The sequence below is a fragment of the Opisthocomus hoazin genome, chromosome 21 (assembly GCF_030867145.1).
Source record: "Opisthocomus hoazin isolate bOpiHoa1 chromosome 21, bOpiHoa1.hap1, whole genome shotgun sequence".
NCBI classification, from domain to species: Eukaryota; Metazoa; Chordata; class Aves; order Opisthocomiformes; family Opisthocomidae; genus Opisthocomus; species Opisthocomus hoazin.
Window position 1 is genome coordinate 10,996,606 of NC_134434.1, and position 26,966 is coordinate 11,023,571.

Sequence of the window (26,966 nt, forward strand, 5' to 3'; positions counted from 1 at the left end):
TGAGCCCAGCTGGGAGCGCGGGTGCAGGGAGCCGGGGGTCTGCTTGGGCGGAGGTCCCCGCGGTGGTCCCTGCCAGGGGCTGGGGGGGGGGCTTCTGCGTCCGCGGAGGAGCGGGGCTGGATCCCGAGGGATGAGGGGCACGGTGGGGAGAATCCTGCTGGGGCCCCTGCAGGCACTCTAGGAATTAATAACGATAATGATGATGAAAATGAAGCGGAGCCGGAGCTGGGCTGAGCTGCGTGAGGGGCGCGGAGCTGCCGGGCCGGGGCCGGGGGGGTCCGGGAGGGAGCCGGAGCAGGGGGAGGGGGCCGGGGGACAGGTTGGGGGGCAGCCCCGCATTGAAACCTTGTGTACGAAGTTAAGAAAAACCAACCACCCAACCACCCATCCCGCGTCTGTTTAATATTTAGCAGACGGGGGGGTGCGCACAGCTGCCGACGGGAGCTTGGCCGCTGCGCCGGCTCCATCGCCACCAGCCACGGCCTCCTTCGCGCGCGCAGCGAAAACGGGCCCTTTTTTTTTATTAAAAAAAAAAATAAATGGGGACCCGGGCCGTTTTCTCGCTGAGATGCCAACTTTTGGCGAAGTTTTTCTGCCGCTGGGTGCCCCCCCCCGCAGCGCCGGGGCCGGGGGGCGCGGGGGGGGGGGGGGGGGTGCGCCTGCGCCTTTAAGGCGGCGGAGCGGCGGCTGCCGATCGCTTCCCTTTGATAAGGTCCTGGCAACTCCGTAGCCGCTCCCGGGATGCCGAGAGAAGGGGAAAAAAAAAAAAAAAAAATCCTCCCCTCCCCTCAAAATAGGATTATTTTATTTTTCTCACGAATGGTGACACGCCACAGCCCCCGGGTAGGAAATTCCCCTCGCACCAGGGATGCCCGGGGGCGGGAGCACCGGGCGGGGCAGAGGCTGCTCCCCCCCCAGTTTCTTCTTCTTTATTTTTTTAATATTTTATAAATGCTGGGGGGGGCTGGTTTTTCGTTTGTTTGGTTGGTTTTTTTCTTTTTCTTCGGTGTGTGCGAGCGCGGCGGGCAGCCCCGCTACCGCCCTTGCAGGACCGCTCCGCCGGCCTCCGCTTTGATGCGCGCAGCGCTGGCGGGGAGGGGCGGCGGGGGGGGCGGGGCCAGCGCTTTTGTATTTAAAATAAATAAAATAAATAACCAGGGGAGGGAGAGGAGGGAGGCGCGGATCGCAGTGGGCTCCTTCCCTCGCAGCCCCCCCTCCCTCGCCCCCCTCTTCCCGATGCTCTCCGATGCGGTTGCACCGCCGGGGAGGAGAGGAGGAGGAGGAGGAGGAAGGAGCGCGGGGGGAGCGGGGCCAGCCTGCGCGCTGCCGGCGGTGGGGAGCGGCGGGGCCGCGGGCGCGCAGCGAGCTCCGGCTCCGCGGTGAGTGGCGACTTCGGGGGCAGCGGGCCGCGCTCCCGACGGGGTTTTTTTTTTGAATACCGATTTTTAAAATATTTTTTAAATTTTTTAAATTTTTTTTTTTTTTTCCGTGTGCGCGGGCGCGGTGCCTCCGCGGGCGCGGCTGTCTCACGGGGCTCGGAGGAGCCAAGTCGCTCCGGACTTTTCCCCCCCCACTCCCTTCTTCCCCCCTCCCCAGCTCCGACCTCTCTCCTCCCAGCCCGTCGCCATTTCTGGAGCAGGTTTTTATTATTATTATTATTATTTATGATTATTTTTGCACGCCGGGAAGCCCTCCCGGCTGGGGTCGGCGCTGCCGGGGGCTGACCGCCCCCCCCGCTCCCCCCAGACCCCGCCAGTGCTCCGATCTCTTTTCCCGGAGCCGGGTTTGATGGCTGGGGGGGGGGGGGGGCGCGGGGCAGCCCCCCCGCCCCGGGATACCCCGCTGCCCAGGTACAGCCGCCGCGCCTGACCCCCCCCCCCCCCCGGGTATTATTTTTTTTTGGGGGGGGGTGTGTCCCTGATCCAGCATCTCTTTTCCGCAGAGAAGCGCCCCAAAAAGCCCATCTCCTCGCCTTGGGGGGGGGGGGCGCAACGTGCGCGCTGGCGGAGGGCGAGGGGGTGCGGGGTGGGGGGGAATGGGAACCAGATGCCGGGGCTGGGCCGGCCAGTGCTGCCGTGAGCTGGGGGGGGGGCCCACTGCTCCCCCCCCCCCAGCCCCGCTAAAAGTGCGCCGGGAGTTCAGCCGAGCGGAGCCGATAGTCGCGATCGGGCTGGCGATAGAGCCGCGCTCCCCCTGCGCTGCCTTTCTCTCTCTCTCCCCCTTCTTTTTTTTGAGCTGGAGAGTTGAAAAGCCTGTTTACTTTTTGCCTTTGATGTTGGGAGGATCTGGTTTTGATTAGATCAATACTCCTTTTTCCTCCCCCCTTCCCCCCCGCGCAGAGAGGCGGCTCCGAGGATCCCCCGCTGACTCCGGGCAGAGGCAGGCAGCGGCGCAGGCAGCCACTGGGAGGACTGGGAGGACTGGGAGCCCCGCTCCCCGGCCGGGCTCGGGAGCCATGAGCAGCGCCGTGGTCCTCGCCCACCTCCCGGACCCCAGCAGCAGCTTCAGGGAGGACGCCCCGCGCCCCCCGGTCCCCGGGGAGGAAGGCGAGGCGCCATGCCCGCAGCTCGCCAGCTCCTTCGTCCCCAGAAGCCAAAGCTCCAAGGCCATGCCGGTGCCTCCTGCCCCGCGGCGCAACGAGAACGGGCTCGGGGAGCCGGAGGGCAGCGCGTCCCCGGACTCCCCTCTGGCCAGGTGGACCAAATCCTTGCATTCCTTGTTGGGAGATCAAGATGGTGCCTATCTCTTTCGGACCTTCCTGGAAAGGGAAAAATGCGTGGATACCTTAGACTTCTGGTTTGCCTGCAATGGCTTCAGGCAGATGGACCTTAAGGATACCAAAACTTTAAGAGTAGCCAAAGCTATATACAAAAGGTACATCGAGAACAACAGCATCGTCTCCAAGCAGCTCAAGCCTGCTACCAAGACCTACATAAGGGATAGCATCAAGAAGCAGCAGATAGATTCCATCATGTTTGACCAGGCACAGACTGAGATTCAGACTGTGATGGAGGAAAATGCTTACCAGATGTTTTTAACTTCTGATATATACCTCGAATACGTGAGGAGTGGAGGAGAGAACCCTGCTTACATGAACAGCAATGGACTGGGGAGCTTAAAAGTTGTCTGTGGCTATCTCCCGACCTTGAATGAGGAAGAGGAATGGAGCTGTGCAGACTTCAAAAGCAAAATCTTGCCTTCGGTGGTTGGACTATCCAGCAAGACGTTGAGGGTTACGGCGAATGTCAGAGCTACAGAAACAATCGAGAACGGATACAGGTAAGGGAACCCCTGGAAATGGTGCTTGCTTTTAACTTTGAGGACTTTGGGAGCGCTTGTCCGGAGGCTGTTGGGGCGGTGTGCTGGGGAGGCTGGGCGTCGCTGGGGCTGGGGGCTGGGGTGCCTCCCCGCACCTCCCAGCGCTGCCGTTTGCGGGGTGTTGGCTGGGTTTGGGGTGTTTCCCCCCTCTGCGCAGAGGAAAACAAGGTGCTGCGCTCTTAAGCTCTGTTGGCTCTTTCAGTTCGCTTATAGATCAAAAACTTCATAGCAACTGTGTCCTCCGGACCTACGTTAATTATTGGTTCAACTTTCAAACCTATTAAGAGCAGTAGTAGAGTGGATCATGTAGACGTATGAATAATGTAACCTGCTAGCTCCCCGGCTCCACCATCAACCAGTGTTTAACTACGTTGGTTATGTGGGAAGCAATTGTGCGGTCATGGAGGAGGAAATGTATGCGCTTACTACATCAAACTCTGCAGCTTGCACAAAATCTGCTTTTATGTTGGCCGTGTGTGTGTGATCTGCCGCCGTTCCCATCGCGTGGGGTGTTGGTACCGTGTCAAAGCCCTTCGGGGTGGCTGGGAGCCAGCGCAGGCAGGAGGATACCTAAAATTGAGCTCTTAAGGTAGTAGAGACATTGGAGGTGTGGAGGAGTAGTAGATCTTTGGTGCTCTCCGTTGGCCGTGTGCTCAGAGTTAAGCTTGGCTCAAACGTGGTTGCGCCTGATGGCAGCTCCCGAGGATGCGGGGAAGGTTGTGCGGTGGCAGGGTCTTCTCCTGGTGCCCTTGGCTTGGAGTGCCTCTGGCTTGCTGAACCCTGCTCTTGGTGGAAATGTTGGTGGCACCGCAGCGTGAGGGTAACGCAGTACGAGCCGTCTCGCTGTGAAGGGGGGGATGGGAAAGAGAGACTCTGATGAGCAAATGATGAGTTGTATAATCCTCTGAAAATGTATTCTTTCCTCTCCCCACCCTTGCCATAAACGTGGGTTGTTGAATCAGGGCTGTGAGGAGAGGGCTTCGCCGGCAGCCGGGCGCTCTCCTCCGCTGGCCCGGGAGCCTGGGGTTTGCCGTGGTGAGTGTTTGACATCTCCTTTACAGGAATTTGGAGAGCGTGTCTGTGATTCACCGCCATCAAAGGGCTGCTCCTGGGGAGGCTGTGCTGGAGCGTGCCCTCCTCGCCAGCCCCACGGAGAGCTGCCAGCCGTGCCGGGCTGCCCGCTGCTGGGCGCTGGGGCTGTGCTGTGGGGCCAGAGGCCGCTTGGGTCTTCTCCTGGAGGCCCTCCCCACCCGCGCAGGGGTGATGGAGGAGGGATGGGTGCCGACAGGAGGGATGCGCTGCATCCCGGCGTGGCCTCTGGACCTCTCCGGAGGTGGGGGGGGACGGGACCAGCTGGGCTGGGGGGGACTTGGGTGTTGGGGTCCTCATCTCCTGCCTGAACGTTGCTGTCTGGGAGCATCTGCTGTTCTCCAGAACCTGGTTTGAACTGCTGCCCTTCACTTGCTTTCCGGGAGGGGGATGTTTGATGCTTTTATCTCTCAGCCTTTGTTGGTATTCGGCGCTGGAAGGGCTTGACTGTAATGTTCTACCAGAGCTGCAGGCCTTGCTAAAAACCCACAATGTGCCTTGTCCAGGAGAGCTCTCGCAGAACAGTGGCTGCTTGCCTGATTAGTGCTGGGTTTTTCCCCTTTCTTTTTCTTTTTTTGGTCTTTCTTTCTTTTCTTTTTTTGTCCAGGGATTAATGCAGCCTGCTCCTCGCATGTCAGATCTCCCCTCCTAGGACATTAGGTAGCGCGTTTTGCTTTGATCACCTTCTGCTGAGTTTCCAGGAGCTTTTGCTCTCCATGTGACCGAGAGATCTCAATGCAAAGAGAGGGGGGTCAAGCTGAGATGCTGCTCGGTTCCTCCCCGAGCCATCCGTGTGTGAAGCCACTTGTGCGCGCGTGGGCTAGGAGCTGATGAGCGTATGGCTGGGTTATCTCTCATTGCTCGGCGTTTAGGATTGGAGCTGAAGCTTGCACGAGGTCTTTCCTGGTGAGTGGCCAAACCACACCTCCCTCCTCGTGTGTGTGATGGAGGTAAAGAATTCCCGCTCGGCGCGTTACGGTTTTGAAGCGCTGTGCCGGCTCTTGCCATTGGCTCCGGTGGGTTTCGGGGCGATGGTAGCAGCCAACGCCGGGCGCCTGGCTGAGCACGCCCGATGGCAGGAGCAGGGCGAGCTGGGGCTGCTTGGACGGGAGACCACCGGGGAATCCCAGGGCGTGGAGTCACGGCCAAAAACCCGGCAAACGGGAGACCACAGAAACTGTACGAGCCGAGAGGTTTTTTATATTTTTCCTTTTTTTGGCTCCGGCATCGGTGATGGACAGGAGCAGGAGAAGTGAAGTGAAAACAGGGCATCTGTGCCTGTACGCATGCAAACTGCTGGTTGTGCCTCTGGAGCCCCAATACAGGGAATATTTTACATGCAGAACCTCCCTCTTCTCCTCCGAAGCGACTCCCCTCCCCAGCAGCCTGTGGTGCGGTTAAAACCGGCCTCCCCACGCTGCGCCGGACCTGGCCCCATGCTCCAGGAATTCCAGATATTATTTATACGCGCTGCTAAATTTATCACGCACGGCTCTGTGTACACAGAGAGTGCTTCTCCCTTTGCCGTGCCGCCGCGGAGCGTGGTGGTGCGCAGTCCACGGTGGACTCATCTGCCTCCCATTAACACCGGTGGGACTGGCCTTGCTGGGAGAGGGCTGGGGCTTGCAGATGGCCTTCTGCCGGCTCCCCGTGCTTCCTGGCCTTTGAAAGGACCCGCCGGTGGAGCTCCTCGTGTGTGAAGTTGTTGGAACCAAGTTTGGCTTCAATTATCACAGTAAATGATGCCATTGTAAAGCTATGCTCGAAGCAGTGTTCTACAATTAGAGCATGGAAGCTGTGATTAACATAGTTTTGTTAAAATACACTTCTTTCTCTTTTTTTTTTTTCTGATTTGTGCTTTTCCCCCCCCCCTCTTTTGACTTTAAACCCATGATTGCCCAGTGACGTTTGTCCCAAGAAACAGGATTAGTAAGATTCCGTTTTGCTTCAAAATGCTCCTTGTAGATTTTTCTTCTCTCTCTCTGTGTAAACCTGTAGTTGGAACTGCCAGAGTGCTTTTATTTCCAGGAAGCAGAGTTTGACAAGAAAAAGCCCCACACTCCGCACCCTTGTAACGGGGGATACAACCAAGAGCCCCTGAAATTTTCCTGGCATTATAATAGCTCTGATGTGCCCATTGCCTAACATAGCATATAGAGAGTTACCCGCTGCGTGTCATCGCATCCAGATAAGAATAGGCTGAGAAACATCAGGCATTCTCCTTGAAGCTCCAGAGCAACTGCCACCTGACAGCTGAGAGCACTTTGCAGATGGAGTTTGGGGCTGGGGCGCATGTTTGTGCGCGCAGCATCCGCGCCAGGAGAGCACCGCTTGCCGCTGGAATTTAAAACCCTTGCAGGCAACTTGATGCAGCTGGGTGCAATTACTGTAGTAAGGTGGTCAAATTTAAAAAAACAAAACAAAAACAAACACACACACACACCCGCCGCCCCCCAAAACCCCGTGGCAAAACAGGCCCCATTAGTTTTCTTAAAGGACATGGGGATTTCTGTGGGGCAGCGTGTTGGAGGTGGAGTGTGGAGCCTGGCTTTAAAAATATGCAAACTTCAGGGATTTTCTTTTGGCTGTGGGGTGTTGGTAGGTGACTTGGTGCTGCAGTCTGGTGCTGATGGGGAAGAGGAGTTTGTTCTGGCCACTCTCTCTGACGGTATCTTCCCAAACACTGTGTGTGGACACACCTCCTGTGTCTGTAGGGACCTGCTGCCTCCGGCCATAGAATCCTAGAATCCTTGAGGTTGGGAAAGACCTCTAGGATCATCAAGTCTAACGTTCAACCCAACATCACCGTGCCTGCTGGAAGGACATGGCAAAAGAGCCCACCTGGCTGCACACAGGGAGGACCCAGACCCTTCCCAGCAAGATGGGGGTACTGTGCTGGGGAGCACCCCGAGCCACTGGGTCTTTGGATCTGCTCTTAAGACCTGAGATGGTTTCAAACCAAGTAATTTTAAGAGCTGCATCCCTTGCACAGGCTACCCAGAAGCCCACCAAGGACCTGGGAGTGGTCACTTGGACTGTACATCTCCCCAAGTTAGGGTAGAAGACTACATGGTTTTTAGAGGAACTTTGTTGTAGTAGTAGTGGGATAACTTAGCTTTCACCCACATGTGGAATTAATTTATCTTTGAAGATTTAACTTCTTTCCTGTGGCATTCCTTACTATCTCCCTTTTTTTTTTTTTTTGCCTTCTTCCCAGATATATAGATTTTAACATCTTGATCTCCCCATCAGAAATGCCTTGGCCTCCTTTGGAAAGGAATGCAGCCCTGGCTGGGCTGAATACCTGCCTGCAGCCAGCCCCGCGCCTCTCATACCAGAGAGGCCCATCTTCCCCACCGTGCTCCCCCCCCTTTTATTTTTTCTTTTCTTTTTCCCCTATTTATTTTTTTTAACTGAAGCCTAGGTGGAGGCTCCTGTTTTCGGTGCTGGAATGCGCGGGGTGCCCGGTCGGTTGTGAGGGATGGGGAGCGGGGCGGTGGGAGGACAGTGCTGCTCGCTCCAACCCAGCTGGTCCCCTCCGACCCCTGGGGGGGCAGGGGGGTGGAAAGCCTATTAAAACAAACCTGCCAAGCCTGCTGGCACATTCCTTAGGCCCCCAAGTCCTGGGTAAGTGACCCTAATTATTAAAATCAGCAGTCCTTATCAGATGACAAGGCCTTTTGCTTTGATATACAAAGTCAGAGGCTTAACAACCCCGTCTTTCCTTGGAAGAGGAGCAAAATGTGCACCTTGACATGCGGCTTTCAAACCTCCCTGCATAATCCCCTTATCGCCTGCCGGAGATATGTGTATTGATCTGGCTGGGAAGTTGGGGTGATAGGAGGCAGCAGGCAGGGGGATGCCCAGGTCCTGTCACCTCCGTGCAATGACCCTGCCATGGTGACCCTGCCACGCTCCCTCGCTGCCCGTGTCCCCGCCTGTGAATTTTTCATGCGACCGCTCTTGGGTGCTCAACTCAATGACATCCAGGCTGGGCTTTAGTTTCGCTTCTCCAAGTGAAGCCCAAGGTGTTGGTATCGGTAACGCACATGCCCGTCAGTACAACCTGCTGCTCCTGTCCTCGTGTCCCCCATCCTCCTCATCCCCACCCAACTCTGCGCACGAAAACAGAAGTTGAACAAGTAGCAGGTTCTCGTAAAAACTGGGCCTTTTTATTGCGTGTTTTTATAATGCCAGGGAGATGGCACCCATCTCTGGGAGGCCACGCTGGAGACAGCAGATTTCAGCCTTGGCCATGCCTCCTCTGATGCGTGGTGGTCCTGCTCCAGTAGCTTCAGGCAGTTCTCTTGTTTCGGGCAACACAGATACTGTCACTTGTATTCCCAAAGGGGCCCTAACGCCTGTCTTCAGAGTAGACTTCAATGGCTTTCAGTGGAACTTGAGCTATGAACTTCTTGATCTTCTGCCTGCTGATGCCAACAGCAAAACTCCTGCTGACCTCAGCAGTGTGGCATCAAGCTTTAGGGACCAAGTTTTTGAAGGTATTGAAGGATGTACAGGTGCTTCCTAGGATTTTTTTTAAAGTGCGCTTCCAATGCTAAAAGCAACATCTTTAAAGTTGGACTTTGGGTGTGTTCAGACAGAGCATGTCCTGCTGGTCCGAGCGATGGATGGTTAGTTGCTTCTAAAGAGGATGAGCAGCCAGTGTGCATGGTTGCCATAAGGGGAGTGCTATCATCAGACTTGTGTGCTTTTTCTCTAGCCCAGGCCTGGCTGGTAACTAGGTTCCTGTTCTGCTTGTCCCTAGGTCCTTCAAGAGGAACGATCCCGTTAACCCATACCATGTGAATTCTGGCTATGTTTTTGCCCCAGCAACCAGCGCGAACGACAGTGAAATATCTAGTGATGCCCTGACGGACGACTCCATGTCGATGACGGACAGCAGCGTGTAAGTACCTTGTGTTGGCCGGGTCCTTCTGGGACATGCTCTCTGTGAATCAGCAGCATGGGAGTGATGGGCCCAGGGTCACCACCCTACTTCTGCTCGCTGTTGGCTGGGGGCCGCCCAAACCGAGAGGCATAGCAGGGCATGGTGGCCTCGCTCCTCACGCAGTTGCCGGAGGTATCGGATGGAGTGAAATAATGAACCCCTTTATTGCCATTTTGCAACTGCAGCTGAGCAAACATGTTTTCCCCTATGCTAATGGTGCTGCCTGACTAACCCAAGGAGCTATCTCCCCAAGCCTTTGTCTTAAGGCCAGGCTTCCTTAAATAGTTATCAGTCATCAAAGAGGAGGAGATTACTTCCTGTAGGAAGTACTTTCTGTAATTAAGGTTCGTCATTAATGTCAGAATGTACATTAGTAGGGCCAGTGACCTGAAGGGGCAAATAGCTGCTCGTCTGGTGTGGCTGGGGCAGGCTTCAAAGAGCCGTTTGAATGGAGCTGCACGGATCAGGTCTGGGTGTTTCGGGAGCGCAGGGATGAGAGGGTGCTGCGGCTGAGCCCCGGAGTTGCGGGATCTGTCCCAACTCTGCTGAGAAGAAGCGTGCAACTGGGAGCACCTCGTGCAGCCGTTCTTCCTTGGTTGGCTTTCCCCAGAAGGAGAGAAGTGGTGCTTTGGTGTCTGTAGAGGAGACAGTAAGGCTGGCTTAGTGCTCTTAAGGACCGTTTTCTTCAATGGGGCAGGAGGCAGATGTTTCCGTTTGTGTTTCATGGTCTTCACTTAAGTACAAGTGGTCTAGAAGACCCACCTGTGAGTGGAGTGCTGCATTCCTAGTCTTCATCTCATAGGTGAAACTTCTCCAGTGCCTTTGTTGGAGGTGTCCAGTGCTTGCTGTGTCCTCCTCGAAGAGGTTTGTGTGCTGAGCTTTAAAAGTCAGTAGTGCTGCGTGATGATGCCCAACAGAAGACAGGATTTACAAAAGATCCTTGATGCGTAAACAAAAGCTGTATTTTTTTTTTTTTAATGCACATGTGTGTTTTGAGCTGATATTATGGAAAAAAATAGTTTGTTGTCCCACCAGATTCCCTTATTGAACAATATTGGCGTTAAATAAAAGAGCTGAATCATAGGGTGACTTCTTTATTTCTTCTTACTGGCTCTGGTTGTATGTGATCATGTGTCAACAGAGCATTCATTGGGTTAGTCATTTCTGGACCAGTGTAGGGTCACTTGGGATTCACAGGGCTAGGATTATACCCTCTCTTCACAGCAATGCCAATTGTAGGCCTTATACAGATGAGAGCACTGAGTGAGAAATAAAGTGCATGGTGGATGAAAGGCTTAACTGAATCGCTTTCAGCCCATTGTTAGGCCAGGGGAGCTTAGCGGGGATGAGAGGGCAGCAGCCCGCTTTGAAATGGGCTTGAACAAGTGAATAGGAGCTCCCCAGAAAGCAGCCCTGAAAGGAGCCTGCCTGTTTTTTCCTGCCGTAACAATGGCCCGCGCAGGCTGTGAGAGTTTGGGGCAGCTTGGCTGATTAAACTGCCCGCAGCTCCAGGTTGGGGGGCCGGAGCGGGCTGCCGGAGCTCGGGGGAACGTTCCCCGCTTGCGGAAGCGGTGCCCCGGGCGTCCCCGGAGCCACGCTCCGTCCGCCGGGCCGGGAGCTGCTGGGAGCGGGAGAGGTACACTGGCAGTGCGGAAGGTTGCGCGGAAAGTTGAGGCTGACGTCAAAACTTCCTCGGCGGAGGCGAAGGGCCGCTGCCGGGATCGCAGGAAAGCATTTGGGATTCGCAGCCTTTCGCGGCACCGGGCTCTGCCGGCTGCGGAAGGTGCTGTGGACGTGTTCGGGGCAGAAACCCGCTGAGCCTGGGCGCTCGTCTGCCCGCGAGGCTTCGCCCCCTGTGACAGAGCACCCGGGTCTGTTCTGCTTCGTCAGGGCGAATGCAAATGAGCTCTTCGGGCTTATGTTGGTATCAACTGAAGAGGAAAAACTTGTTCTGGAAAAGTCTGCCAGACATAGCAGGAAAGTGAGTGTGTTTGGGTTTTTTTTTTTTTGAATAAATCTAAATCTGAACTGTGCTGGAGTTAGGAGAGGTCTCCAAATACTGCCCAATCTGCCTTTTTTTTTTATTACAGATGCCAGGGCTCAGTCTGTGCCTATATATTTTGTAATAGCCACAAAGCGTCATGCAAATTTATATTTCCATTTCTTGATTATGGGGGGGAGAGGAAAGGGGATTTTTTTTTTTTATTTGCTTATATCTTATTTATGGATTTACTTTGGACACAGGGGAATGCTGCTGAGCAAACTTCAAATATTACCTTATCTTACAAACCAGGCTTTTGATGTTGGCGAGATCAGAGGCTTGTTTCGGAGCCGTTGCCAAATGAAGATGGGAGTGAATGCATATGCGCATGAGTCTGATATTTCAAAGCAGCAGTAAAACTACATTCAGGTTAGGTCAGGCACATCTGAGTCAAAAGGCTAAGATAATTGGCTCAGCTTAAATGGCAGCTGACTGGGTAGAGGACTTCAAACTAGTGTTTCCCCCAGAAAGAGATTGGCTTAGCCCCAGCCTGGTTAGCCGGAATGTTTATAATTAAACGCTACTATTTAGTGCCTAAACTCTGTCGCTCTTCATCCCACAACTTTTAGTAGCCAGGAAAGTGAGTGCAAGTGTTTGCTGCTGGAGCACGGGGAGAGGCGGCACCTGGAGAGCTGGGCTTAGCCTTCTGCTGCCCCGAAACCTCCGGCCAGGCTCAGCCTGTTCATTTCGAAGGCACTTTCTGTTTCAGCAGCGGGGTTCCCCCTGCCCCCCGCAGCTCTTGCTGTGCAGAGCCCGGCCCCAGCTCCGTCCGTCTGTCCCTCCTGCGCTCGGGGATCACCCGTTGGTCACCCCTTCAGCCTGGCGTTGTCCATTTTCCCCCTGTTTTGTATGGAAGGCCTAAGCTTCGACCAAGCAGCTGTCAAAGTCCCTCCCCATTTCCCTGGCTGGCTTTCCCGAGCTGCTCCACAGCCTTCCCATCCCGGTGAAATACCTCTCTCTCTTAATGAAATCTTTTTTTAATTCTGCGCGTTCTTGCAAGTTGTAAAGTTCTTGAGACGAGGCAGGGCTGCGGGAGCAGGAGCAGAAGGTGTGAAGTGGGGCTCTCCGGTGCACCCGGAGGGCGTTCAGGGGGAAGGAGCAGCTTTCGTACCAACTGGAGTGAGGGCAAATCTTAAATAAAGCGAGGAGCCCTGGTGTTGGGCCAGCGTTGCTTTTCCTCCTCCTTTTCAAGCCACCCTGGCTGGGAATGGCGCGAGTCCCCGCTCCTGCTCCATAGCCTGTCCCAGGACTGGCCCTCTGGGCAGAGCTGGTCCCTCCAGAGCTGGGAGCTTGGGGATACCCGGCAAGGAGAGGTGCTCCCAGCTCGGTGGCCACAGTGGAGGGCTTGGGGACACCATCTCATACTTGCAGACCTGGAGAGAGGTGGGGAGCTCAGGAGAGCTGTGAACCTCCGTCTTGTCCCTTGGTTGTGTCCTTGGGTGCCTCGTGTTGAACACACAGGCCTTCAGCTGCTTCTCACTCTTCCCCATCTGGCTTCTTGAACTGCCATTTATAGAGGACACCTCCTCTTTAACTGAATGTGTTAACGGGATTAGGCCTGTATGGATGTACGCATGTGACATGCTCATGCTGGCCTGTTTACTTACCTTAAAAATGCCTGTTTTACTCGCTGTTCCCTACATTGAAGGTCTTCCCTAAGAGAGCATTTTCTCAGTAAGCCTCAGTGCTTCTCTGAAGGTACGGATGATTTGGTTCTCACCTTAGATTTGCTTTTCCCCATCCTCTCCCAAAGCTAAGACGTGTCACGTGCCCCAAGGCCTGCTGCCCCATGGGTTCATGGAGCAGAAATGCTTGGTGGCCTGCAGCGGTTGTGGTCAACGGCCATGGCCGGCTGCGATGGCCGGTGTGTGCTGAGCTGCTTCCCCAGAAGGCACTCCGGAGCCCTGTGGTGTGCAGTGGGGACACTAGGACAATTAGCTCCTTTCGCTTGTAGTGTAACGTGCATTCATGGACCATGTTTAGAAGAGGCTGGTGTTCAGCCTGTGGCTCAAGGACTTCCTCTGCGGTGCCAGCGTGCTCTCTTTTATTACAAAGATTTTTCCAAGTTCATTGAGATGAAATTGTTCCGATCTTTCACTCCGGGCTTTGCAGCTTAATCTTGCTCATTAAAACAATTTGATGGCAACCGAAAACTTTGGCCAAGATCTTCACAAAGGCCTGTGATAGTGTGCTTCAAACCTGGAGTGTGGAGCGATGGCATCTCATCATCCTCCTCAAGAGGAGGGACTTGGTGTCTCTGGGAAGGCATTCCGTTGCACATTGTCTCCGACTGCGTGTCCAAAACATGTTGGGGTGTGCCCACCACCACCATGGCCACGGGAGGTGGGACATAGGGACAGCGTGCTGTGTTAGATCCTCCAGCAGCAGCGTGGAGCCACTGCTGCCTGCTTGGCCGCCGCTCCTCCTCGGGCAGGAGCTATTTTCTCCGCTCAGGAGATGAGTCAGGTGTGGGGGCAGGTGGATGAAAGGGATAGGACCGGAGATCAAGGTTATTCAGCCAGTCTGAGGGAAGGGGTGGAATTAGACATTCAGGATCTCCAGGCATGCTCTTCCGGCTGTCCCCGCTGTCTGTAAAAGGCCCTTTAATCCCAAACGAGGTAATTTTTTGTGTTGCCTCGAGCGGGCTGCACAGGGGGCTGTTCCCACTGGTGCTCCTCGCCTGGCCTCGTCTCATGGCTTTGTGGCCAGGATCCAATGTGGCCGAGGGGAATAATATTGTGCCCGGAGGGTACGGCCTGGTGTTGCTCATGGCTCGTGGTGGCCTGCCTGTGCCGGCCAGCCTCAGGGCAGGAGAAATGTCCCGGGTCTTAGGTAGGGCTGGAGATCTGGAGCAGCCTTTTGGTGGCCATCCGTCTTCAGCCTCTTCATTCTTGTTTGCACAGTGCCAGCACTTCATGGGGTGTTTCACAGCCTGAGGAAAGTTGTGGTCCCAGAGGGTGTAATTCGGTAGTGAAAAAGCCCAGAGAGTGTACTTCAGTGGTGAAAAAGCAACAGAAATAAAGGGCAGAAGCAGAAACCTAGCGTTGGAAGGCCATTTCTGTAAGATGCCTCAGAAGTGAAGCTGATGGGAACTCTGGGCAGCTTCCCATGTGGAGTTGCCTTCAGCTTGCTGCTCAGTTTTTGTTTAACTACTGCACATCACGTAGATGGTGGCACAGGCCCTTCCCAAGCCGCCAGACATCTGAGGCTTCTCCTGGCTTCAGGTGCTGTCCAGAGGGCGATGCCCAGCACCTCTGGGAATGTGGGGCTGTGTTGTGCCTGGGTGGTGTCCGAGGTGATGGAGAAGCGTCTTGGTTAGAGCATGGGGAGAGCCCTAGCTGATGGCGACCTCTCTTCTGTCTGCAGAGATGGGATCCCCCCATACAGAATTGGGAGCAAGAAGCAGCTCCAGCGGGAAATGCATCGGAGCGTCAAGGCCAACGGTCAAGTTTCTCTACCTCATTTTCCGGTAAGTTCAGGTGGGAACTGCAGGGTCTGGCCTGGCCGTGGGAAATGCTGGGACTGGGAATGGGTGCACATGGAGGGAAGGGAGCAGGGGAGGAGAGCGTTTCCATCCCTATGTGATGCAAGAGAAGAGACCCTGCTTGGCATTGGGCAGGAGCCACGTGCTTTTGGCATCCTTGCTAAAACCTTCTTGTGTACAGTCACGTTTTGGTCCTTCCCTGAGAGCCAGGTTCTGATCAGGGCTTTTCAAGGGCACTGACTTTGTCCTCCTGGTCTAAATCCAAGCAGAGGTGCCCTGGTTGGGTCTAGCGAGAGCCTTGGCTCCGTCCACCACGCTCACAGCTCCGCCAGTGCCGAGCAGAGCGGGGCTTGGCCTGGCGCACATGGCCGGCGGCCGTTGCGAGCAGCGTCCGTGTGCTGGTGGGACGCAGCGTGTCCAGAAGGAGAGGTGTAGCAGGAGATCCATGCCTCGCTTCGAGGGGATCCGATCCGCAGCGTTGCTGCACTCTCGAAAATTAACTCGCTGACTTGCTAATTCAGTTGACTTGCGGACTCCCGATTCCTGCAGCGAATAAACTGTTTACACAGACGAGTATAAACTTATCTTGTCTTGAGATTAATATGCTAAAATTCCTCTTTCTGCTGTCTTAAGCAGCAAGAAATCATAGATGGTATTTCTGGTGGTGGGGAGGGGGTGGTTTATGTGGTTTTTCTTTTTGGTATTTTTTTTTTTTTTCCCCTTCCTGCATAAAGAAAGTTCTATAGCCTGAGCTTGTAAATTAGATTATTTTGTCCCAGGGCGTGCAAATCGACTTTCTCTGTAAGGCAGTGCTTTGATCAGGGACTGAATAGAGCCAGCTTGTGTAAGAGTGACAATTTCCAGCAGAGTGGCCTTTTTCTACCCTCACATCATTTCTGGAGCTAAGTGGTTGCCGGAGAGAGGCCCCACCTCATCTGGTGGGTAGTATGTGAAAGAGTTGGCAGTTCAGCTTTCTGCTTTTGGGGGGGGCGAAGAGGGAGAGTGGGGACGAGGAGTGGGGTGTGTGGGGGTGGCAGGAGGGAGGGCAGAGTCGGGTGGGTGGTTTCTTTTTCCTCTTTTTTTTTTTGTTTTTTTTGTTTTTTTTTACACCCCCCCCCCCGTTTTTCCTGCCATGTTTGCTTCTTTTGGCAGAAAATCGCATTTTGCCTTTTTATATTCTGCACTTGATTTGGAGATGTTCCCTTTTTCCCTTGATAGATCTGCTTGAGGCAGCCAAGCTCAGCAGTGTAGCACCGCTAGCCTGCAGCAGCTTTCTTCATTTTCTGTACAAAGAGATGGAGGGGGGGGGGGAAGAGATCTAGGACACTGTTGAGACAACACTACCTCAAAGGTGCCCAGTGTGTAGCCAGGAAATAAATTACCAGTACTTCTCTGATCTGCAACCGTTTGACTTCTTTTTTTTTTTTTTTTCTCCCTTTTTTTTTTTCTTCTTTCCCTTTTTCTCCCCCATCTTATTTTTTTAATTTCCAACTCCTTTCTGTTTATACTCACTTTATTCCTTGAGTTAAAGTCTCTCCCTCCCACCTCAGAGGGTTTTTTTTTTTTCTGGTTTTCTTTTTTTTTTTTTTTTTGATGTTTGACAACAGTCTTTGAAGATTTTCTACTTCAGAGTAGCTACTGATGGGCTGGTTGTACTACAGAGAGAACAAGCGGGGTTCCTCAGAGTGCGACCAACTGCTCCTGCCGAAGGCAAACGCTGGTGGGGAGGATGTCACTCCATGAGGCCACAGCACTAGCTCATAAAAATCCAGAGCAGACCATGCCTAGTTGCGGTCGTCTTTTCATCCAAACATGGAGACACAACAAGCGTAGCGGGGCCGGCGATGCTGCTCCGGCTAAGCGCCCCGTGCCGCCCGCTAAACATGCCTTGTGCCTTCTGTCCCCGCTCCTTGTAGAGGACCCACCGTCTTCCCAAGGAGATGACCCCGGTGGAGCCGGCTGCCTTCGCCGCGGAGCTCATTTCCCGGCTGGAGAAGCTGAAGCAGGAGCAGGAAACCATGGACAGTCTGGAGGAGAGGCTGCAGCAGATCAAGGAGGTAGGAGGATTAACGCTCCCGGGGCCGGGCAGAGCTCGCTGCTCCCCACCACGGTGGGGGCCGTATCCTGCCCACGGTGACGAACGCGTTCCGGTCGCGCTGCGGTTCGCGAGCCCACGGGGGGGATGGTCCGGTGCGCGCCTCGCCCGCTCCCAGTCCCCTTGCATTTATTCCTCGCCATCGCTTGGCCGGCAGGACGAGGAGAAGGAGGGCTCGGAGCTCCCCGCCAGCCTGCAGAGCGGTCGGGAGATGGTGAACCCCCAGCACCCGCAGCACCCGCTCTCGCTCCTGCCCTCCGGCAGCTACGAGGAGGACCCCCAGGCCATCCTGGACGAGCATCTCTCTCGTGTGCTGAAGACCCCCGGCTGCCAGTCGCCCGGCATGGGCCGGCACAGCCCCCGCGCCCGCTCCCCCGACCGCCTGCCGACGGGCAAGCTGCAGCCCGGCGCGGCCTCGCTGGCGGCGTGCGCCTTGGTGGGCAAGGGCTTCGTCACCAAGCAGACCACCAAGCACGTCCACCATCACTACATCCACCACCACACCGTGCCCAAGACGAAGGAGCAGATCGAAGCGGAGGCGGCTCAGCGCGTCCAGTGCTGCTGCCCGGTGGGCAGCGACTACTACTGCTACCCCAGATGCAAGGGCCACCCGAAGAGCGTGGACCCCCCTCTCCCTGCGCTGGAGCCCTTCGGGTAAGTCACGAGCATCCCACCCCAAACCATCACCCCGTCGTCCCCTGGCGGCGGGGCTGATGGGGACGGCCCTGCCGCGGCGCAGGGGGCTGACGGCGGGCTCCTGTCCCCTTCTCGCCATCAGCAGGACGGGGACGCTGCCGAAGAGGCCGGGCAGAGGAGCGGAGAACGTCGCCGTGCCGGCCGGGGACGGGGGGCTGCCGGGCCCCGGCGGGGTGCAGCTCCCGGGGGGCGAGGCGGACCGGGCGCAGAACGTCTGGCAGTGGATGCTGGAGAGCGAGAGACAAAATAAGCACAAGCCCCATAGGTAAATACGCAGCCGTCTACAGCAGTATCGCTCCCGGTAAATATTTATATATTACATGGGCTGTCTATTTTTACAATCGCTAAAAACAAATGAGACTCTTTGCTCCTCCGGTTTAATATAAGAGCTGTTCCGCAGAACCAGAAAAACCACAAAAATGTCATGTTTTTGGCAATAAACCTCCTTTCATGTTATGACAGACTTTGGAGAGGGAGCGAGCAGAATAGGAGCTGCTATTAAAGTCATATTTTCCAGCTTTTCTAACCCGACTTCTTCCCCTCCCCAAGCACACAGAGCACAAAGAAGGCCTACAGCTCCGACTGCGCCAAGGGGCCCCCCGGCCGCCACCACCCGTGGGGGCCCGGCAGCCACCCGCGCGGGGCGCAGCCCGCCCACCCCTTCGTCCAGGACCCCGCCATGCCCCCGCTCCCCCCACCCAACACCCTGGCCCAGCTGGAGGAAGCGTGCCGCCGGCTCGCCGAGGTCTCCAAGCCGCAGAAGCAACGGTAACGGGGACGGGAGGGGTGGTCCCGGGGTCCGGGGGAGCTTCGCTGGGCATCTTCCGCCGGCGCCCGGGCTGATGGCGGCCGAGGCGGGGGGTGAGCCTGGGTCGGGGGGTGAGGGTCGGCCGCAGGGACGCGTGACAGCACGGCTTGGCTGAGCCCCAAGGATGAGCCTCCTTGTTCCAACCCCACCCTGCCCCGGCGCAAATAGTTGGAGTCCTCGCCTATTACTTCCACTCTTTTGATGGCTGTAATTTGCCCGTTTTTCCTCTGGGATGGACTCCAGCTACGTACCGAGCGGAGAATCGGACTGGTTATCGTTCATTTGGCTAGGGAAGGATAAATTAGCCCACAGCATTTTTAATTCTTCCTTTGATTGTTTACAACATGCGAGGGTTGATACAAAGAGCAAACTTAACGACCCACAGGAGACTTCAATTAGGAAGATTGTGTTTCAACAATCTTTTTTAAAAAAGTTGTTTTTTTTTTTTCCTCTTTTTGTTCCCCCCCCTCCCCCTCCTGCTTCCCCACTTGCCCACCCCCTCTCCACTTCAGATGTTCGACCTCAACTCAGCAGAGGGATCGAAACCACTCCGCTGCCGTTCAGGGGGGCAACACCCCCTTCTGCAGTGCAAGCCTAGCGACGGAAGAGTGAGTATTGCGGCGCAGAACAGGATTGGGAAATATATATGTCTCACAATTACATTTTCATTAAATAGATTGTGCTTTGAAAAGAGAGGAGATTCTTACATCTGAAATTTTGTCTTTCAAACGTTCTTCTTAAAGAAAGAACAAAACATTTTCAAATCTTGTCTCTGGCTCTTTTTAGCTTGCATTCCTGTAAAGTGGACAAAGATTGGATTAGTCTAATTACAGGATGGTTCTTTTAACAAGAAATCTGCTACAGAGAGGTCTAAAATGGCCTAAATAATTAAAGTTTTCTTTCTTTCCCTCTTCATCTTAAGCAATGAGTAATGTTTGAAGTCCAGACTGAGCCACCTGACTAGAGCCTTTCATTTTTAATTGGTTGACCTTAAGTCCACCAGCTGTCTTTGCTAGCAGCTTTTTTTCTGAAGCCACTCTACAAAGACTTAGAACAAATTAGGAAGACTAAATTACTGCGGACTAACACTTTGTGACCTTTTGACATGCCAAGTGTACATTGCCTCAGAAGCAGTTGTAGATTTGGCTGCATGCTATTCACTAGAGCGTTGCCATTTTGCAGGGTAATATTGTTTTAATTATTCTTTAAGAAGGGTTTCTTAGTGCCGATGACAAGATCCAGTTAATTTTATCCTCACCGGGGGGAAAATAAGATCACCTGTGTACTTCAGGTGAAGAACCTGGCGGTGGTTTTGCTTTGTTAGCTGTTGGGGGTTGCAGGTGGTTTTGTGCAGGAGAAGGAAGCTTGGCAGATGCTCTGTAGGAAGGCGGATGAAGCGAGCCTCTTGCAGTCAGAGGTGTAGGACACCGGGGCTCGCCAGGCAGAGGTTAGCCCATGGGGAGCCCTACACGCGCTCACCTGGCCCGCGCTCCTGCGCCGATGCCTCCAGTGAGCTCCATCCCTCGGTGCTCCCATCCGTACCACGGCATCGCTCGGCAGCGCCGCGGTTCCCACCGTCACTGCGGGCAGGAGCTGCGGTGGGAGCCCCGCAAAGGGCTGCGCAAATGCAGCACGGCACAGTCACGGCGAGTACGGGAATATCTGACTCTCCGGGTCACAGCCGGGGTATTTCTGACCAGTGTTACTGGTGGCAGAAACACTGCTGGGCTGAGTGCGGTGAAACAGCTTGTTCTCAAATGGAAAAATAGAGATTTTTCTGTGTGTTTTCTGTTTTTCAGTCACAAAGAGCCAAAGAAACTGCCAGTTGTTCACACCTCTCAGTTGAGCGAGTTGGTTGTCACCTATTTTTTTTGCGGAGAAGAAATTCCCTACAGGAGGATGTTAAAGGCCCAGAGCCTGACACTTGGGCACTTTAAAGAGCAGCTGAGCAAAAAGGGAAATTACAGGTAAGAATCTGCGATTGGTTTGGTCTTTAGTATATACTAAGTGGAAAGAATCAGCAGATACTTTGCAGGTCTACCCGCAGTGATGCATTTACTTTGCCTTTCGGAGGCTGGAGATCTTCTTATTCTCTTCCCACTCAACCCAAGAGCAGCTTGGAGATGGCGAAAGGTGCTGGGAGCTGTGGCTTGGCTGCGGGGCCGCCTCTTCTCCATCTCCCTCCCCAGCCTCCTCCCCCAGTCGCACGGGGACGCGGGCTGGCAGGTGGCGTGCTCCAGCCTTTGTCCAAAACGCTTGAGCACCAGGAAAAGCTGGGATGATGGCCTTGTGGTGAAGGCATTGGGCGGTGGGGTCCAGTTTCCAGACTGGGGTCAGCATTCGTCTTGGTGCTGGCCTCCTGCTTTGCCTACCCGTTTAATTTTTTTTCATTTTTTTTGGTGACGGTGTGGCCATAAGTGCGGTCAGGGAAAGGTTGGGATGTTGCGTCTGAGCGGACGCGTAGCTGAGACGCAGCAAGCTCGCTTTTCTCTTCATTAGGGAAAAACCTCTGCCCTGCAGGGAAGGCTCCGCCGGCGATACTGAGTGCCTCCTCAGAAACCCCAACAAACCCTGCCTGTCTGGTTTCCAGGGCCCAGCTCCCAGTTTAACCAGTTTGCTGCTCCCCATGCTCTTCCAGTTCCCGTGGCAGTAGCTTCACGTTGGCTATTTTCGCTGTGCTTTCCCAGCGTTTCTGGGCACGGGTGGGATCATCTGTTGGCCGCTTCTCCTGCAGGGTGAGCAGGCGCGGGGAGGTCCAGCTTTAAAATTTAAAGTTTGCGTTGAATTTGGTGCTTCTTCAAGGAGCCAGGAGTGCTGGCAGCCTCTGGTTTAACCTCCAAATGGTCCTTTGGGTTTGGTATGAGGACTTCCCAACTGGTGCTCCATCAGTGGCCAGTCTCTAGCTTTGGAGAGCCCACCTATGCGGCTCAGAGACAGGTCACCCAAGGGTGCTCGCGGGCTGGGGGACGCCCAGCTGGGCTCTGTCTGTGGCAGTTGCCCACTGAGGCTGAAATCAGGTCAGTCTTTCCCCAGAACCATCTTTGCAGGCCGCCTGGCTGCCATCAGATGGCAGCAACCTGCAAGTCCACCCAACCTGGACAACCTCCACGAGAGGTTCCTGGGCGTCTTGCACCGTGTCGCCATTTTCCAGCCCCCAGAGCCTCTCGCTGCCCCGCTGGGCTCCTCCTCCGGCTGATGCAGCCTCCTGCCCCAGTTGCAGACCAGTTTCCCTGGCCTCATCATTGGTCTGTCACTGCTCCGGTGGCTGTGTAGGCACACTTCCCCCCCAAAAAATTCTTTTTTTTTTGTTTGGGCATTTTCTGTGACATTTTCTGTGATGCCCAAGTGCAGGAGTAGGCTCCTAAAACCTCTGTGGCCCGAAAGTCCCTCCAGGTGCAATTATTTGTGCCTTGTCAGACAGTAATTACTTTAGAAAATGTTTTTAAGTGACTGACAAGGATGAAACAACGTTTTGCTTAGATCTCACCCCTTTACACCTGGGTAAAGACAATACAGAAATTTATAAAAGGAACTTGGGTACGTGCCCAGTATTTTATCTTGCACAGACACAAGGTGAAACTAATTACACAAATGTGTGTACCTCCAGGGAATCATTTTGATCTAAGCTTTGACTTCTGGCTGGACTTTGAGTGAAACTGCGGGTGACCTTCAGGGAAGAGGGCCACAGTGCCCGGAGTAGCGTGTGTGTTACGGGGAGGCACTAACTAGGCTGCTTTGGTCACATCTGGCATTGATTTCTTTTCAAGGCACATTTAATAAGCATGTCTTTGAAGCTGTTGCCTTTCATTTAATGCACAAAGACATGCAGAAATGCTCCGCTCTCCAAATTCTTTATTGATTGGATCAGTTTGCGAGGCGGGTACCTCGGGCTCCCGCGATGCCAGAGCCGCGCGGCCGGCCCTGCCGTGGGGCAGCCCCCGGGAAATCACCGCTTTGCTTCCCCCCCCCCCCCCCAAAAAAAAAAGAGAGCAGGAATTAAGCAGTGATTTAATACTGATGGCGTTAACAAAAAACAAACATACACGCACAAAAAAACTGGGTGGTGTCGGGTAAGCTGAAGATGGCAGCGGTTCAAAACAGAGCTGTAACGCCAGGCCTGCGCGCCTCGATTGGTGCCAGATGTCCCCCCCAAAAAAATAAAAAAAGAGAGCAAAGCTTGCCACATAAAATCTGTTTCAATGGAGAGCCCGTTTCGGAGCAAAGAAGAGTGGGGTGACTTGTTTGAAGATGCTGTGGGGGAGGATTTTTTTTTCGCTTTGCCTCCTCTTTTTCTGCCCCCCCCTTTTCTCTCCGAAATAAGGTTGTAATTATGTAAAAGGTCATAGCGTGTTTTCTCAAATAAAAATTTAGTAAACGCAGCCAGCGCTGGGGCTGGTGGAGGAAGTTACTGGGAAGAGCGCCTGTTATCTGGAGAGGGGCGGAGAAGGGGAAAGGGAAGAGAAAGTTCTTTGTAATTCATTCAAACTTTCCCTGGGTTCTTTTGGGTTTGTTTCAAGGCTGCTGGCCTGGGGAATTGTGGCCTTGACCTGCAGCATGCAAGCTGGTGGGAGCTGGGCCGTGGACTTCAGTGAGTGCTGGCTCTGAAGGGCTGAAATGAGCTGTTTTTCCTTGCTGAGCCATTAAAGATGCAACATGTGTCAATTCGGCTTGGAAGGACTTTACAAAAATAAATCCTAACCCCACCTTGACTAAATGGAGCTGGTTTCATCGCTTTGACTAAAAAGCCAGCTTTTATCCCCCTACCAAAATAATTTTAATGTACCCTAAAAATAGATAGATTTGCAGTCCGTTGTTACAGAGTATTTGAAAAATGTGTAATGAAACAGTCACTTAGAAAAAAAAATCAAAAAACTCTAGGACCCTGCCGTGGCTATTTCAGTTTTAATAGTAAAAGTGAGCTTAATTTGACCTCTTTTCCCATCCTAAAAAAATAAGAATTGCAAAACCCTTTCCCCTACCAAACCTCTGCCAGCCCCAGTTGTCTGGAAACTCCAGGGGAGGGCTGGGGGAGGGGTTAATTTCTTTTTTATATATATATTTTTTCTTTGTAATCCATCGGATGAAGGTTTTTCCATCCCTGGCAATCGGATGGCAAAGCACTTTTCCAAGGGAGCGGGCATGTCCGAGGAGGTGCGCGGCGGCAGACGGGCAGGCTCCCTAAATGCTACCCCTCTGAATGGAAGCCCTTCATTTGGGCATATGCAATTAAGCAGCCTTAGAAGGAAGAAAGCTCCAAACGGGATAAAAGGAGCCTTTAATCAAGAAGCTGAACGGTCTAATTCGGGATAATGGAGGGGTCCTTACTGTTTGACACGGGAGGGGTGGGGGTGCTTGTTGGCTTCGTGAGCTGACGACCGGGCGCGAGAGAGCCGGAGCGCGGGACACTGCGTGGGACACGCGAGGATGCGTCCGGAGGCGAACACCCGAGTTTCTGTCACCGAAAATGGACACGGAGTTAGGCAGTTGGTTGTTTCCAGTGTGAGGCTCCCGGGGTTTTTGTTTTTCAGTAGGAGTGCCGCAGAGTTTCAGCTTTTGCGTTGCAGGAAGCTGGGGTGGTTTTCTTTTAATCCATCTGTATGCCTAAAAAGCCTCTCCTTTTAATAACAGCTGCTAATTTTAATGTTGGGCCTCAGCTTTGAAACAAGAAAACACATGAAAGAAAGAAGGTGGGGAGAGAGGGGAACCTTAAGAATGCTTTGCTTTGAAATTCTATTTATTTATTTTTTAAATAAGATAGTTGACCAGAAATCACCGTGCTTTCTAATTTTCTTTACGGCTGAGGACATCCACTGCCAACACGTATAATTCGCTCACTGTAGAAGCTGCTGTCAGCGCTGCGGGGCGTGCACAGCCCTGCTCCCTCCGTCCCGTCGCCATCCCTGCCGCCCCGGGGATGCTCCCGTGTTGCTGGACCTGAGCAGCCCCGAGGTTCTCCTGGCCACGCTGGAGGAGCTTCCTAGGAGGGAGAGATTGGAAATGTTGCGGTTAAAAGAGCTGCCAAAGCATCCTTTGCTTTACCTTCTGATTTTTAACCGTGTTTTAATTCTTACCCACAGATACTACTTCAAAAAAGCAAGCGACGAGTTTGACTGCGGTGCGGTGTTTGAAGAGGTTTGGGAAGATGAAACCATCCTGCCGATGTACGAAGGAAGGATTCTTGGGAAAGTAGAAAGGATCGATTGATGGCACCTGTGTTTCTTAAGAAAAGTTAAGCTAGAAAAGTCTTTGGACACACAACAGTAGTGATGACAAGGAAAAAAAAAAAACCACACAACTCTGAAGGAAAGTTTTGAACCAATGAAGAAAAGCAGTGAGGTCTGTGAAGACTTTGCTGAATTAGCCTTAGAGGAAAAAAATGGCATTTATTATTCATGAGTTGGGTACTGAGATGATAAAAACCCTGAACTATTTATTAAAAACATGACCACTGTTGGCTATTGGAGATGCAGACTGTGTTTGAGAGACTTCCATACATAATATATGACTTCCTGGGGATCTGAAATCTATGGACTAAGAGAAACTGTGTATAGCTTACCTTAACAGTAATCCTTATTGATATTTATTGAACAGTCTGTTTTCCCTTAAGTCCAGTTTTTGGATATGCTGCTTTAACAATGGAGAAGAGAGGGGCCGGGAAGTGGGGTGATGGGAGGAAGGATTGTTTTATTTTTTTATATTGTTCCAGCTATCTAAAATTTAGGAGTTTGGCTATGAGCACATTCATGATTTTTTTTTTTTGTGGAGTGGGAGAAGGGAAGGAGTGACGTTGTGCCCAGTACTTCTCCAAGTGAAGATAGAACTTTTCTAAAGAAATAATAATAAAAGCCAAAATAAAAATACTGTCCTACCATTCATCTAGGGACTGGTGCATCTTAATCTGTGCTGCTCTAATCTGAAATAAAGGTCTTAAGCATTAAATGTGCTAGATGCACTAGAACAACAGCAACTTGTTAGTTCGTCCATGGATTTCTGCGGGGTGAGGTTTTTGCTTTGCTGCTTCCAGGGGCGCGGGGGCCGTGTGGTGCCCAGTGCCTCTCGGCCGGGGCAAGGTAGAGCGGTGGGAGAAGCCATCCAGCTCCCGTTGCCAGACCTAGCCCACCAAAAGGACACGTTGCAAAAGCCGGGTTAAAATCCCCCATGTGTATGTAGTCCACACAGCTAGCTAATTTTGTTCAGCCGCTCTACGTCAGCGTTAGCACAACTTCCATTTCAACAGCATGTAACTACGCCGGGGCGTATTTTCAGATTGGTGGGGAGCGCGTGGTTCCTTGGGTGGTGGTTTTTGGTTGGGTTTTTATGGGGGCTTTTTTTGGGTTTGGTTGTGGTTTTTTTCTTTTTTTTTTTTTATTTTGGCCTTACCTTCAGAACAGCCATGTGAGCCCAGGGGAGATGTGGGCGAAGGCTCTCTGCAGCCCTTGGCAGAGCTGCGTGTGCGTGGGACAGAGCGACCCTTTCCTGAGAAAGACCTTGCATTTCTACAGTTGGGTTTTGTGTTGATTAAGTTAATCTGTGCATTCTGTTTGCCATTGCTACTTTGTATAAGTCTGTATATATTGTAGAAAATGTATGGTGAGAATATTAATACACTATCTCTAGTGTTTTTAAAATTTAATCAGTACAGTACCTGTGCCTGCATGGTGTTACGAGACCATGCGTCGCCCTATATTCAGGGTTCAAGCTTTCCCTTGTTTGTGTAAGGGGTTTATGTATAAATATATTTTATGCCTTTTATTACAAGACCTGTACTCATGACTTTTGCCATGGCATTTTGTTCTACTTATACTGTAAATTATGCATTATAAAGAGTTTCATTTAAAAAAAAAAATTACTTGGTACAATAATTATTGTAATTAAGAGATGTAGCCTTTATTAAAATTTTATATTTTTCAAATTAATATTGTCTGACTTTTTTTTCACTCTTAATGCCTTAAAAGGTTTCTTCTCCTGTATGGTGGTAGTTGGAAGCAGTCGCTGAGCCTTGGCAGGAGCTGTTGCTGCTGGGAAGCGGTGGCGGCTCAAGTAGGCAAGGCAGAGGCTGGGGCTGCTCTTCAGAGCAAGGAGTAAATCATTTACAGCTCTGTCAAGTAACTCAGCTACAAATTCAGCGTAGTCCGCCTGCACCACCCAGCCTGCCCGGTGGGGAAAGACTGGGTGAGTAGAGGAGCGGGGCCCTGCTCTGTGAAGTGGGGTGGTTCAGGCAGGGTGTGGTGTTCCAAGGGACCGGAGCTCTGCGAAGCGTTGGAGGGCTCCGTCATTAGGCGATGGAGGGGGTCACAGCCCTGCCTGGGCACGATGGAGCTGGGGCTGCTCTGGGCTCGCTTAACCCCCCCACATCACCTGCCTGAGCACAACCTGGCTTTGTAAAGCCCTGGCTCCTGTGGCTGCTTTGGCCAAGGGGAACCCGGGAGAGCTGCAACGGACGGATGCTGGGGAGCTCTTACCCAGGCGCCTTCCCTCTCGCCA

At 53.2% G+C, this 26,966-nt stretch overlaps 2 protein-coding genes across 3 annotated transcripts in view; both read left to right on the forward strand.

The window, feature by feature from the left end:
* The window catches only part of CEP112 (centrosomal protein 112), a 206,325-nt gene extending 203,968 nt beyond the window's left edge, over window positions 1-2,357 (forward strand). Inside the window, exon 28 of the transcript XR_012766024.1 lies at window positions 2,340-2,357. The gene's annotated coding sequence lies outside the window, so the exon portion shown is untranslated. The remainder of the gene's footprint in view (window positions 1-2,339) is intronic.
* On the forward strand, window positions 1,231-26,362 carry AXIN2 (axin 2). Of its 2 annotated transcripts, none has more exons than XM_075441164.1 (11): window positions 1,231-1,379; window positions 2,340-3,279; window positions 9,176-9,316; window positions 14,766-14,868; window positions 16,800-16,940; window positions 17,136-17,632; window positions 17,757-17,939; window positions 18,224-18,442; window positions 18,995-19,090; window positions 20,282-20,449; window positions 24,560-26,362. In XM_075441164.1, exons 1-11 carry the CDS (start codon window positions 1,247-1,249, stop codon window positions 24,684-24,686), a joined length of 2,748 nt encoding a protein of 915 aa, XP_075297279.1. In that variant the 5' UTR covers window positions 1,231-1,246; the 3' UTR covers window positions 24,687-26,362. The 2 variants fall into 2 exon arrangements, with proteins under 2 accessions (XP_075297279.1, XP_075297280.1); XM_075441165.1 differs by having other exon boundaries at window positions 17,760-17,939.
* The last annotated feature ends 604 nt before the right edge of the window (window positions 26,363-26,966 follow it).